General features: G+C 34.5%; 1 protein-coding gene across 1 annotated transcript; it reads right to left on the reverse strand.

Moving 5' to 3' along the window:
• Window positions 1–397: 397 nt before the first annotated feature.
• Window positions 398–11351, reverse strand: LOC131159567 (calcium-transporting ATPase 4, endoplasmic reticulum-type-like). The gene is made up of 9 exons (XM_058114585.1): window positions 10914–11351; window positions 9134–10716; window positions 8208–8280; window positions 7987–8108; window positions 7225–7506; window positions 6744–7121; window positions 6087–6196; window positions 1332–1560; window positions 398–1197 (listed from the first exon to the last, which is right to left on the reverse strand). The coding sequence occupies exons 2-9, from the start codon at window positions 10544–10546 to the stop codon at window positions 613–615; spliced, it is 3192 nt and encodes a 1063-aa protein (XP_057970568.1). The 5' UTR covers window positions 10547–10716; window positions 10914–11351; the 3' UTR covers window positions 398–612.
• Between the last annotated feature and the right edge of the window lie 1409 nt (window positions 11352–12760).

Below are 12760 nucleotides of genomic sequence, written 5' to 3' on the forward strand. Positions count from 1 at the left end.
CTGCCTTCTTAATAAAAAAGTTTATTTTCACATATAGTTTATTGTCATTATAAAATTAAGTAAATTAACTACTTCCATTTCTACTGAGATGACATCTTTTCGACTCGATAAAAAGTCAAAAATATATTACTCACCACTCAATTTTATACGGTCTATTCACGCGTTAACCTAATCAAAAGGCATAATACCTAGCGGCGGATGACCCTTGTTTTAGGACTTCGAATGGGAAACACTCGCTTTAATGTGACCCCCTTCTCTTTAATGTGCACCAAATTTGTTTACTAATTTCAAGGTCTCTAAATCACAATCATCCTTAAAACGTATAATGCTTTGTTAACCGAGTAAAATTTCTCATATGCTTGCCAAGGACGAGCACAGAGAGAACGCAAACGAGACGTGATAGAAAGATAAAAATATGCATGTTAGTGTAGGCAGTTTTTCAAGGTCCAAACAATCCCTCATCCTAAGGGTAATAACAGGTTAAGATGGGACCAAGAAAAACATAAACGAGAAAACGCAACCATTCTGAACTATTCATGTGTTCTTTAAAAAGCACGAGAATACAGCATGGTGATGCTGCAACTTCTCCAACAAAGTCTTTGACAAGTTAGCTCACTCTGACTTGGACTTGTGGTGTTTCTTTCTGCTGGGTGTTCCGAACCCACCAGTACACCTTCCAACAAACTTTAGAATCTCGTCAATGAAAATCACTGGGAGCGCTACGCCCAAAACCAAGAGCCATTCATTGAAGCTCAGGGGCACGATGCCAAATACTTGAGCAAGGAACGGCACATACAGAATCAAAAAATGCAAGACAAATGAGACTGACATTGCCACAAGCAGCCAAGGATTCGCCCACGGGGGCATTGTCAAGAGGCTCCCATCCTCGGAAAGGGCATTCAGTGAGTTGAACATTTCAATGGCAACCAAAACAGAGAGGGAGAGCGTCGTTGCTTTCACTTTGCCACCCCGGAAGTAATCACAGGGGTCATGATCAAAGGAGAAGACCTGAGTACCGGCGGTGAAGTTCGAAACTGTAAAATTATCCCAGGATGAGCACTGACCCCAGTGAGCAAGCTGGGAGTATGTGACAAGGGTGTGACCATCTTGACTGAGGTCAATGCCAAAGAAGGAACCATGCGTGTACCAGATGACGAAAATGCCCACTGTTGCTATGCCAACATACAGACCAATTACCTGTACAGTTTAATGAGCTGATGTAATTATACAGATTCAAGTGAATATAGCATGCATTATAGTCAAGAATGCATGAACATCAGCTATAAAGTAGAATCCGATTTTAAAAGTGGGGAAAGTGATTGAAATATTACCAGATAGCGGAATAAAATCCAAGCATTAATGAGTGAGTCGTCACTTCTGCGAGGGGGTTTCTTCATTACATCTGTATCTGGTGGATTAAAACCCAAAGCTGTAGCAGGGGGGCCATCAGTGACCAGGTTTACCCACAAAAGCTGAACTGGGATAAGACCTTCAGGGATACCCAGAGCTGCCGTTAGAAATATGGAGGCAACCTCACCAATATTTGAAGAGATCATGTACCTGCAGTGGCACAACCACCACATAAAATGGAAAACCACTATGCATATAAATAAATAAAAATTTATAAACAAGGGTTAAGAAATAAACTGAAAAAATCTACAGATAACTGCAGTTATGCACCATTAATGCATATTTTCCTCTTTTTTCTTTTTCTTTTTTTTTTCTTTCTAACACATTCCTCACCATGAGGACTGAAAATTACAAAACGTGCACACATGGGCGTGCTGTGGTTAGCATGACTGAAAATAAAAAGGAATATAAAATAATAAAAAATAAAAACATAGAACAGACGGTTAAGTAAGCAGCTGATAATGATTTCTTCCATTGATTAGAAGAAAACCAGAGTTGAGAAGAAAACCAGTCTCGAGAAGAAAACAAAGTCAACTAGGTGGGTGAGCTTTTGGTTTGGGCGTTTCCTTCTCCACTCTCTAGATTTAAAGGTCTAATTTTTACTAGATTTTTATATATTAATAAATTTTGTTTATGTTTTTTATTTACTTTTTTCTTCTTGTTTTAGTTAGATAAAGTCCATGCATTCAAAATGACTTCTATTTATTGAACACCAAATTAAAATTTTTATTGTTTTAATTCATTCATTTTCTTTAAAACCATGAAGTTCAATTTTCATTATTCTTTCTTGATTCCTCACCTTATTTTTTATAAAGAAAGCCTACACATGTTTTTTTAAAACATGTAAACTAGCATACACATGAATTTTTCATTGTTAAACATGTGAACTTACATTTAAAACATAAAGTTAATTTTTTTAAATTTTTTGCTGGGTACTTATGTACCTTGAACTCTAAGACCTAGTGTTTTAGTTTCATAGAAATAGTTTCAAAGAAACTAGTGTAACCTGATACTTGATAGAAGTGGAATGGTAAGGTCACAGTGTATCTTGTTTATATGGCTAATTTTGTAGGATTTAGCCCCCCCCGGTTAGGAAGCACTTATAAAAAAAAGTACTTATAGCACTTATCACTTAAAATAAGCACTTTTACAAAAAAGTGGCGTTTGACTTGTATTACAACAAACATTTATTGCAAAAAGTACTTTTCCAAAATCACTTTTTTGAAAAAATTTTAAGTGAATTTTGAGAAGGAATCTAAGATAGCATTTTAACCACTTATAAGTGACACTATTCATAGGCGAGGCCAATTTTGTAAATATAAGAAAATTTAATGGCTATTTTATAATTTTAAAAGTACATTAGAAGATGATCATATACTATTTTATTATGTATTAAAATATATTAATTATTAACGAATCATAATTCAATTATGGAATGAAGAAGAAAAACCATCTATTAAATTGAAATAATATTAAAAATTAAAAATACTATTTAATTAATAATCTTATTTTAATATAAATTAATATGATAATCATATGTTATAAATATAAACTAAGAACTAAATAATTGTTAATCAAAAAATAATATTATATTATTTTTAATTAATATAAATATTTAAATATTAATTAAAAATAATAGTTAACAACAACAACAACAATAACAAAACCAAGCCTTAGTCCCACCAAGTGGGGTCGGCTATATAAATCATTTTCCGCTAATTTATGCGATCATGGACCATAATAGTTAACATAATTATTAATTAAATTGTTTATTAAAAATGCCATAAATTATTTTACTATGCATTACAGCCTATTAATTATTAATAAAATATAATTAAACTCTAGAATGAATAAAAAGAACCATCTATAAATTTAAATTTAAATTAAATAAATTAAAATATTTTTAATTTCATTGTTAATACTATTTTTAACATAACTTAATGTGATAATCATATGTTATAAATATATATTAATAAAAATATTATTGTTAATTAAGAAATAAGAATATTATATGATTTTAGTTAATAGAAAATATTTAAATTTTAAATAGAAAATTAATATTATTATCAATTAAATTTAGTTATAAAATATTATTATTTTCATTTAAAATATTTTTAAAAATAACTATATATTATCGTATATTAGCTATTATAATTCAATTTTTTATTGAACAAGAACTATTTATTAATTTAAATTAACATTAAATAAATTAAAATTTTGAATTTAATTAATAATATCATTTTTATCATAATTTAATATGATAGTAATATATTATAAATAAACATTAATAAAAAGATTACTGCTGATTAAAAATACCAATCTTATATTATTTTTTAATCGAAAATACTTGAATTTTAATCATAAATAATTAAAATAATTATTAATGAAATAGTTAATTTAAAAATATTCATATTTGTAATCTAAAATATGTTTAAAAATAATCATATATATTAAAAATAAGTATCCAAATATCACTTATTTTAAACACAATTTAACACTACATATAACTTTCAACACTTTTCCAATTAAATACTTATTATCAGCACTAATTAAATTCAACATTTTTTCAAAAAAGAACTTCTATACAAGTGGTTCCAAACAAACCCTTAGACCTACAAAACTTGCTTCAAAGGAAAGCCTTATTCAACCTATCAACGTGGTTGATCCATATTTGTTGAAATTTCAATGTATTTTCCTATTTATTTGTTGTACATACATACATGTCACTTGGAATCAATTTTTCAAATTTTTTGTCAACTCTTTCGATTTGATTCGCGATTCTTGATTCGTATCATTGCAGCATTAATGTCCAACCGGCCAAAATGGTGAGGGCACTTGGTCACAAAAATAAGATTCCCATGAAACTTAACCTTAACCATGAAGGATAGGAATGGGTTTCCCATATTTGGTAGGAATCCTTCATTTTCAAGGAATGTAGGATTACTGTCATGTCAGATTCCAGCCCCAAAACAAACATGAGAATCAAATGCCATGGACATCACACCAACCGGGAATGTTGAAAGATGTCACGAACCAAACACACCCTAAAAATGAACATACAATGCAACTTGAAGGACACCACTTTAAAAAAAAAAAAAATAGGTAGGTAGAGAGAGAACTCAGGCTATGCAAATTAAATTTAAATAAGTTGAACAGCATCAGATGTAGTTTTGCCATAAGCCCTACTAGGTTGGGCCAGCTGCAGTGTACTTGAACACCTCTCCATTTTACGCACTTAACATCTATGTCTTACTTCTTTAACTTCTTCAATTTGCATATTTAGTCCAAAGGTATATTCAAATCTACAAGCACTACGAATTAATTGACCACCAAGTTTAATCTCCTCTCCAACATTCCTCCTAAAATGACAAAAATTACAAGTCATATATTATGTGTTATTTGACTTATTTCCACTTATCTTAAAACTTCTAGATTCTAAAACTTCCATTCAAAATTCCATCTTAGGTTCTACTCCACCTCTACTATCATCAATCAACACAATATCATCTACAAACAACAATCTTCCATGAAATTTGGAAATTCCTAATAATTTCATCCATCACTAAAGCTAAAAAGACAAGACACAAACCAAATTCTTGATCACACTTGTAATTCAATTGCCATTATCTATTGTACATATTCCTAATATGCCAATCCACTAAACACTACCTTTTTCTTCTAAAACCTACCATAAAACTTCCCAAGGCACCCCATCATAGGTCTCAATAACCATTAGCTAGTTCGCCCTTGTTTTCACTAAACATTTCCATTATTAATAGATACATAGCATATGTAGTTGATCTCCCAAGAATAAAGCAAGACTGATTTTTCAAAATCCTCATTTCTAACTGTAATCTTTGTTCAATCACCCTTACTCAAATTCTCATTGTATGACTCATACATTTAGTTCCACGGTAATTACAATTTTAATTATCTCTTTTATTGTTGTATATATAGGTAGTAAAGTGTTTTTCCTCCGCACTTTCTTAGTCCGAACTTTTGTTAAGTTAATTTGTTAACCAAATAATATTGTCATCATCCAAGCATGCCCAAACTTGAATTGAGATGTCATCCAATCCTACAGCACTTTTATTTTTCATCTTCTTTAATGCATACTTAAATTCGATGACACTAATTTTACATTTAAATCACAATGTTTTAGGCTTTTCCTCATTCATCAATTTGAAGTTTAAGCCTTCAACTTGGTTTTCATTAAATTGCTTACTAGAAAAACTTCTTGAATTTCTTCTTCAACTATATCCCTTCATTTTGTAATATGTGGCACTTCAATATATGCATTTGATACAACATAATTATGTTTATAACTTACATAAGTAGCGTATCTACCACTGGGACACACCAACAACAATGCATACAGAATGGAAGAGAAGGTGCTATGACACAAATCCATCCTAATCCACAGGAATACCCTTAACTAAATTTTTATATCAAATCCAACATGACTTATTTTCCCTGATCCAACATGACTTAATTTCCCAGGGAAAAAATAAACAGTGGAACTTTCATTTAGTTGTTTATATAATTATTACACAGATTTGTATTATCATAAACATATAATTCAGGTATAAGAAAACTTTCAATTCCCGATAAACATACCCATGTTCCACAACCACATCTGCACAAAGCCGTAAGAGATAACAGATGTAAAGACAAACCTGATGAAAGCCTTCATATTGTTGTAGATAGACCTCCCTTCACCAACAGCAGCAACTATTGTACTAAAATCATCGTCAGCCAACACCATGTCAGAGGCTTCTTTAGCAACCTGCAAAGAGAACAATGTCTATGGTGTAAACATGAGTAACAATGAGAACAGAACTGGAATATGCCAATGACATGGAGATTGTGGGAGTGGTGCAGTGAGCTTTCAGCCTACAAAGAGCTTTCGTAGTTCTCTTTAGTGAAGTTCATGATATTTTTTGTCAGTAACTGCGCAAGCCTTAAGATATTGAATCTCATATTGAACTGGCAATTTCAGTACTTAGCCAACTCAACCTAGCACTATTGCTTTTTTATTAAGCTGCTTTGCACCTTTAAGATGTGATCACACCCAATTTTGTAAAATGTTCCAAAAGGAATCTATTTTGATTAAAAAAAATTTTGGAAAAAATACTTAATTTCATCAAAAACATACACCAACTCTCCATTAAATCACTATATTATCAAACCCCTTTTCCCTTATAAATTTTCCTTCCTGTAACCACTCAAATATTTAAGTTCTTAATGCATTTCATCATCTATTTAGTAGTTAATATTTTAATTTATTGAAGACCAATGCTTGGAGGACCTTAATGAAGAGGAAAGAAACATGCCTCTGTGCCAGCTATGCCCATTGCAATCCCAATATCAGCCAATTTCAAGGCAGGTGCATCATTCACCCCATCACCTGTCATGGCTACAACCTCCCCATCTGCTTTAAGCAGCCTCACTATCTCTTGTTTATGCCTTGGTTCAGCCCTTGAAAACAGAAGCCCACCACTTCGTCTCAGGTGAGCTTTCTGATCACGAAGCTCCATGAACTCTTTACCAGTTATGCTTTTGAATTGAATGTCTTCTTTAGGCCCAAAAACGCCTATTTCACGACAAATTGCCTCAGCTGTATTTTTGTTGTCCCCAGTTATAACCATAACACGAATGCCAGCAGCTTTGCAGTCCTCAATAGCTTGATGAACTTCTTCCCGAGGGGGATCCTAAAGAAAACAGTCATACAAAATATAAAAGTTACTTCACTATCTTCTAGACAGAACAAAGTTTTACCAAACCATGTCAAAATTTTCCATCTCAGAAACTTACCCTCAGCCCAACCAAGCCAACAAAAATGAGTTTACTCTCAATTGATGGATAATTGTCAGGTTTTAGTAACAGTGTATGAGCTGGATGTTCTTCATCACCATCGTAAGTTGCAAACTCTGAAAGCTCATCTTTGTATGCAAAGCCTAAACAGCGTAGTGCAACCGATGACATCTCATGAAGAGCTTGTAAAATAAGGTTCCTTGAATCATGATCTAATTCTACTACTGAACCATCAAGCAACTGAATGAAAGCACTTCGCTCCAACACATTTTCTACAGCACCCTGCGACAGTTTGGCAATTTGTATCAGAACTTTAATTTTCTATCAACTGCAAATGAGATCATTTTGATCCATCATCATTCTCTAAACAGAGTCAAAAAATTTTCAACTGTGAAAAGCCCATGCTTATTTACCACAAGGGAAAAGGAAGGATAGGTGAAAGTATTAGGTTAGAGATAGCATCAAGTGGACGACTTCATGTTCAATATTTTTCTTTAAACATGTAGAGAAAATTGTAGAGAAACTACTAGTTACTGCAAAAAGTTGTCGATGGTCAAATCCATGGAATTAATCTGATAAAAAGGAACAATACTAATTTAATGAAGAAAAAAGGTTTGACAACAAAGAGCATGTGCCAAAATAGAAACACCTAACATATTAAATGAACCAAATAGTAGCAGCAATAGTTTCCTCTCACATGCTCAAACACATAGACAAGCACACATGTGCGAACAGAGAGAGAGAGAGAGACAGAGAGACAACCTTTACTAATAATGACTTTTTCCCAGTCTGTGAGTTGACAATAACACCCATGGACTTCCTCTCACGGTCAAACTCAAGAGTTGCAATTCGCCGTTCAATTTCATTCCATCGCTGGCAACAACCTTCAACAACACAATAGAAGAAATCCAACTCTGATAAATCTAAAAATTAAAATCTTTTTTTAAGAAAAGACTAGAAAAATTGGGTGAATTTCAACTTACGTAGCAAATCACCAGAACTAGAAAATGACTGATCACGAGAACTATCAGGGAGGCCCATTTTCTCAACCAAAACCTGAAAAGATAAAGGTAAATATTCAGGGAGGAGTCTCAACCAATTTGACCTACTTCAACAACCCAAGTGAGTACATATTAAGAAAAAGACACACAATTAGCCGCACTAATTGCACAGAGACACCATGATGAACAAAAATCATCCTCACAAATACAAAAAGTACAGAAGGAAGAACAATTATCTGCCATATCCTCAACATGGTATTTGCTCCCAAAGAGGATCAACTCCACCACAGCCGCGCATCACATAGCCTTTGCCACACTTCACATGAGTCTATTCCATTATCTCACCATAATTTACTCCTTCGCTTTTTCTTTTTTATCTTTTCCTCCTTATTGAGGAAGTACTTGTTTTTGAAATTACTTAAGAAAAACTAAATAAACAAAAAATGAAATTACCTAAATTCAAATGTGATTTGCTCAAACCAATACAAGACAGCTGTTGGAATTTTTCTTGCATAAAATTATACATCAAATTCAGTCTCCATACTCTTATATTCCTTTTCTACATATATTTGCAAGATTTATTCACAACTTTCATCATTGAGGCACTGGCTAATTCATGTTGATGAACAAGCCAAAAGCAAGAAATCTCTCAACCCACACACCAATTTCTTCATTTTTTATTCTAATATGCCCATCAATTATTTCTTTTTTATTTTTTCTGTGATTTCACCCATATTCTTCCTGATCAGTCCAATTCATTACTCAATAATCTAGCCATCATTCCCCTGCATCACACTGCATGCTTTAAGCCAAATTGATCTCCAATATATCAAAAACCACACTATTCAAGATCACAAATATAGATTTACAAAAAGAGAGCATCTTACAGCAAAACACAGAAGTCTCACCTTTAGAGCTGCCTCCGTTGGCATTCCAGTGGCAACATACTTATGATCAGATAGCGCAATCCCAGCATCATTGCACACTGCAGATATCTTAGCAATCATTTGAAGATTAGCATCCAGAGGGCCAGTGGACCAATCATGTATTCTTCCATCTTCAGGATTGTACGTAGTCCCATCTAACTTGAAGGCCCGAAGCTTACTGACCGTAGAACCCATTGCCACAAGCTTCGCCACCGCCATCTGATTGGTAGTCAGGGTACCAGTTTTATCAGAACAAATTACAGTGGTACAACCCAGAGTTTCGACACTGGGCAGCTTACGCACAAGGGCATTCTTCTGAGCCATTTTCCGTGTGCCAAGAGCCAGGCAAGTTGTAATGACTGCAGGCAGACCCTCTGGAATAGCAGCCACAGCTAAGGCAACTGCAATCTTAAAGTAGTATGTGCACTTTTCGAAAGAGAACCTAAAATTACTTGGCCACCCATCAACATTATCCCATGTAAGAAAATACTTGAAATTCATGAGCCACACAAGTGCACAAATCACCCCAATTATTTCCGTAAGGGTCTCTCCAAATTCATTCAGCTTCTTCTTCAATGGGGTATCTTCTTCACTTTGCGAAGCTGCATGAATTTGGGAATGCACCTTTCCAAGTTCTGTTTCCATTCCTGTCTGCGTAACCAAGCAAATGCAGCTCCCATTCACAACAGTCGTTCCTGCAAAAACCATGCATCTTTTCCCTTGAATGTCAGTGTCTTCGGGAACAACCTTATTCGTTTTATTAACAGCTTCACTCTCTCCAGTCAATGACCCCTGCTCAACCCTCAAGGTTGAGCTAATTAATTCCACCACTCGCATATCTGCCGGCACCTTATCCCCAACCTTAAGCTCAACAATATCACCTGGCAAAAGCTCCTTTGCAGGCAAGTCGGGAATTCGCCTATTATCACGAATCACCGCGGCATTCTCTGATTGAATTTCCTTGAGCGCCTCTAATGCCTTCTCTGCATTATTCTCCTGCCAAACTCCAACAATAGCATTAACAATCAATATAAGGAAAATCACAAAAGGCTCCACAAATGCCGTAATTTCCATCTCGCCACCCTCATTTCCATCATACCAAGCCAACACAAACGAGACAACCGCAGCAACAAGCAGAATTCGAACCAGAGTATCACTGAATTGCTCGAGAATCAGACTCCACAACGACGGACCATCGTGCTTCTCTAACTCATTCCAACCATAGATCCTGCGCCGCTTCTCAACGTCGCTCAACCTCAACCCAGATTTTCTATTCACTGAATAATGCGTCTCGCACTCTAGAACATCCTTCGCCCACGCCGGAAAGATTTCTCCATTGGGGACTTTAGAGCACGAAATCTCTCGCCTACCATAATCCTCCCCACCTTTCCCCATCACGAATCACTCTTAACGAAGAAGATCAAACCCAGAAGCAAAACCAAAGGAAAGCCAAGATTCAAAGAAGTTTTCCCAGAGCAAGTGAAACCAGTGAATCTATGAACCGAACTGAAATTTTAGGCGGAGATTTTCCCACCGAAAAAGACCCACAACACAAATAAATCTGCCTGAAAAGTACGAAATTCAAAGAAGAAACCTCATAGTAAAGAGATCAAATGAAAGCGCAAAGAAAGGAACAACAGCATTATAACAACAACAAAGAAAAAGGCTAATAAGTAATAAGAGACGGAAACTTTGACGAGGCCACAGGAATGCCTAGGGTTCCGGAAATACCAAGCTTCCACGAAGGGTCCCGATTCCTTACCTTACAATTAAAGAAGTCACAGAGAGGGTGTGCGCTGTGGGTACGGCTGCAGTTGCTCTTCCGCTGGCCGTTACTGTTTCTTTCTCCTTGAAGCTCTCTCTCAATACAGAAGAAAGAAAAAGCAAAGAGCCTCAATCATTCAAACCGGAATCGAAAGGGCAAACAGCATCGAACAACGCGACCTTTCCCATTCTCTCTCCCTCCCTCCCCGAATCCTCCCCCTCCAACATATCTCACTCTTTCTCTCTCCTCGCTCCACCGGCTCCTGAGTTTTTCTCTCTCCTGATCCTGGATTTTCTCCCTCTACGCATTTCGAAAATTATAATAATCGCAGTTAGGGAATGTGACATCGATGCGATGCATCTTTGGAAATTTCTCCGTACCTTCTTCCACCTCGGACTTGGAAGCGTGAAGACCATGGAAAATGAAATTGAAAACGGAACGTGACATTTTTTAATTGTAATTAAATATAATAAAAGTGGTGAAATGGGACAGGCTGACCAATGGCATTGGGATTAGTATCCTGTTTGGGTTTTTTTTTTTTTAATTTTAAAGTGTAATGGCTGCTTTTACTCTATCCCAATTTTCCAAATTTGGGACTGGAAAAATGGGTCAATCTTACTCATAGTCAAAAGGTTTGTGTATATACATACATACATATATATATATATATATATAATCCTTGTTATTTACGGTCCATGGGCTTTGTCCCCTGCCCTGTTTTATTTGTCCTTATGGTAAGTTATTATTATTATTCAACATGAGACCTCTTGAGTCTTGACCTTTTGTGGGTTGCTGTTGTTCTCCTTTTTTGTTTTTTTTTTTCGTATTATAAATTAAATATCTCTTATTTGTGAATGTGAAAATTTGAAGTTTAGGTACAAGTTTTTATAAATTTAAATAAAATTTAATATTAAATCATATCTTTTTTATAAAATAAATGCAAATTTAAATTCGGGTCCCAAAAATTCATACTCTCAAACACTATCTTATGAAAATTAAATCGTTTATTTTAATTTGTGCACTATATGTTTGAGAAATTGTTAGCTAGTAGATAGTAATGAATATAGATTTGTGAATAATGAGAATAATTTGTTTGGGTAATTTCAGTTCAACTGTGGATGATTTGGGGGGACGCTTGAATTTGCATAAAATTGTATTAAAATTTGTCCAAATTTACCCAAGTCAAAGTCCAAGGTCTAATATTCATGTCCCCAAACGCAACATTAAGAAAACGACTTGTAAGAAACGCTAGAATGGTTCCTCCACATGCGACTTAGGACCTACTTACTAATCACATAATGGCATGTGAAGACTTGAAGCCACAAAAATGAGAATTGTGCTTTGATATGGCTCCGATAATGTGGATCTCATATCACTTTTTGCGGATACAAACATTAATATACTACATTGTAATTGATGAGTTATAAATCTTATGCGTCGGAATTCTTCCTTGTAAGTATTTCTTTGAACTCAAATGTATAACCATTGATTGAAAATTAAACAGTCTTTGAGAATTTAATTACTTATCTTAAATATGATGTGATTAAGCAGTGTAACCTAATAGTCTCTCATGATTTGAACTCACTCTAAACTTGTTTTTATATTTCTTTCCCTTGAGCGTTGTCTCCTGAGGAGCAAATTTTCTATGCAACAGAGCTTCTCCACTTAATGAAAATATTTAAGTTAGGGGATGCCAATAGCAAATGCATTAAGATTGAGTCTCGATGCAAAATGCGAAAAACTTATGAAGATAAAATGATCCAAACTTGGGTAAATTGAGAGACGGTTTCCTTTATACCTTATTTTTAGAATTTAGAATACAACAACAAATATATGAAGATTGA

Source organism: Malania oleifera, chromosome 7, assembly GCF_029873635.1.
Source record: "Malania oleifera isolate guangnan ecotype guangnan chromosome 7, ASM2987363v1, whole genome shotgun sequence".
Taxonomy (NCBI): Eukaryota; Viridiplantae; Streptophyta; class Magnoliopsida; order Santalales; family Ximeniaceae; genus Malania; species Malania oleifera.

Coding starts and splice junctions, on each gene's coding strand:
- LOC131159567 (XM_058114585.1), bottom strand. CDS start 10,546: ATGGGGAAAGGTGGGGAGGATTATGGTAGGCGAGAGATTTCGTGCTCT. Junction 8,281..9,133: donor CAACGGAGGCAGCTCTAAAG/GTGAGACTTCTG, acceptor TTATCTTTTCAG/GTTTTGGTTGAGAAAATGGG. Junction 7,122..7,224: donor TTGGCTTGGTTGGGCTGAGG/GTAAGTTTCTGA, acceptor TGTTTTCTTTAG/GATCCCCCTCGGGAAGAAGT.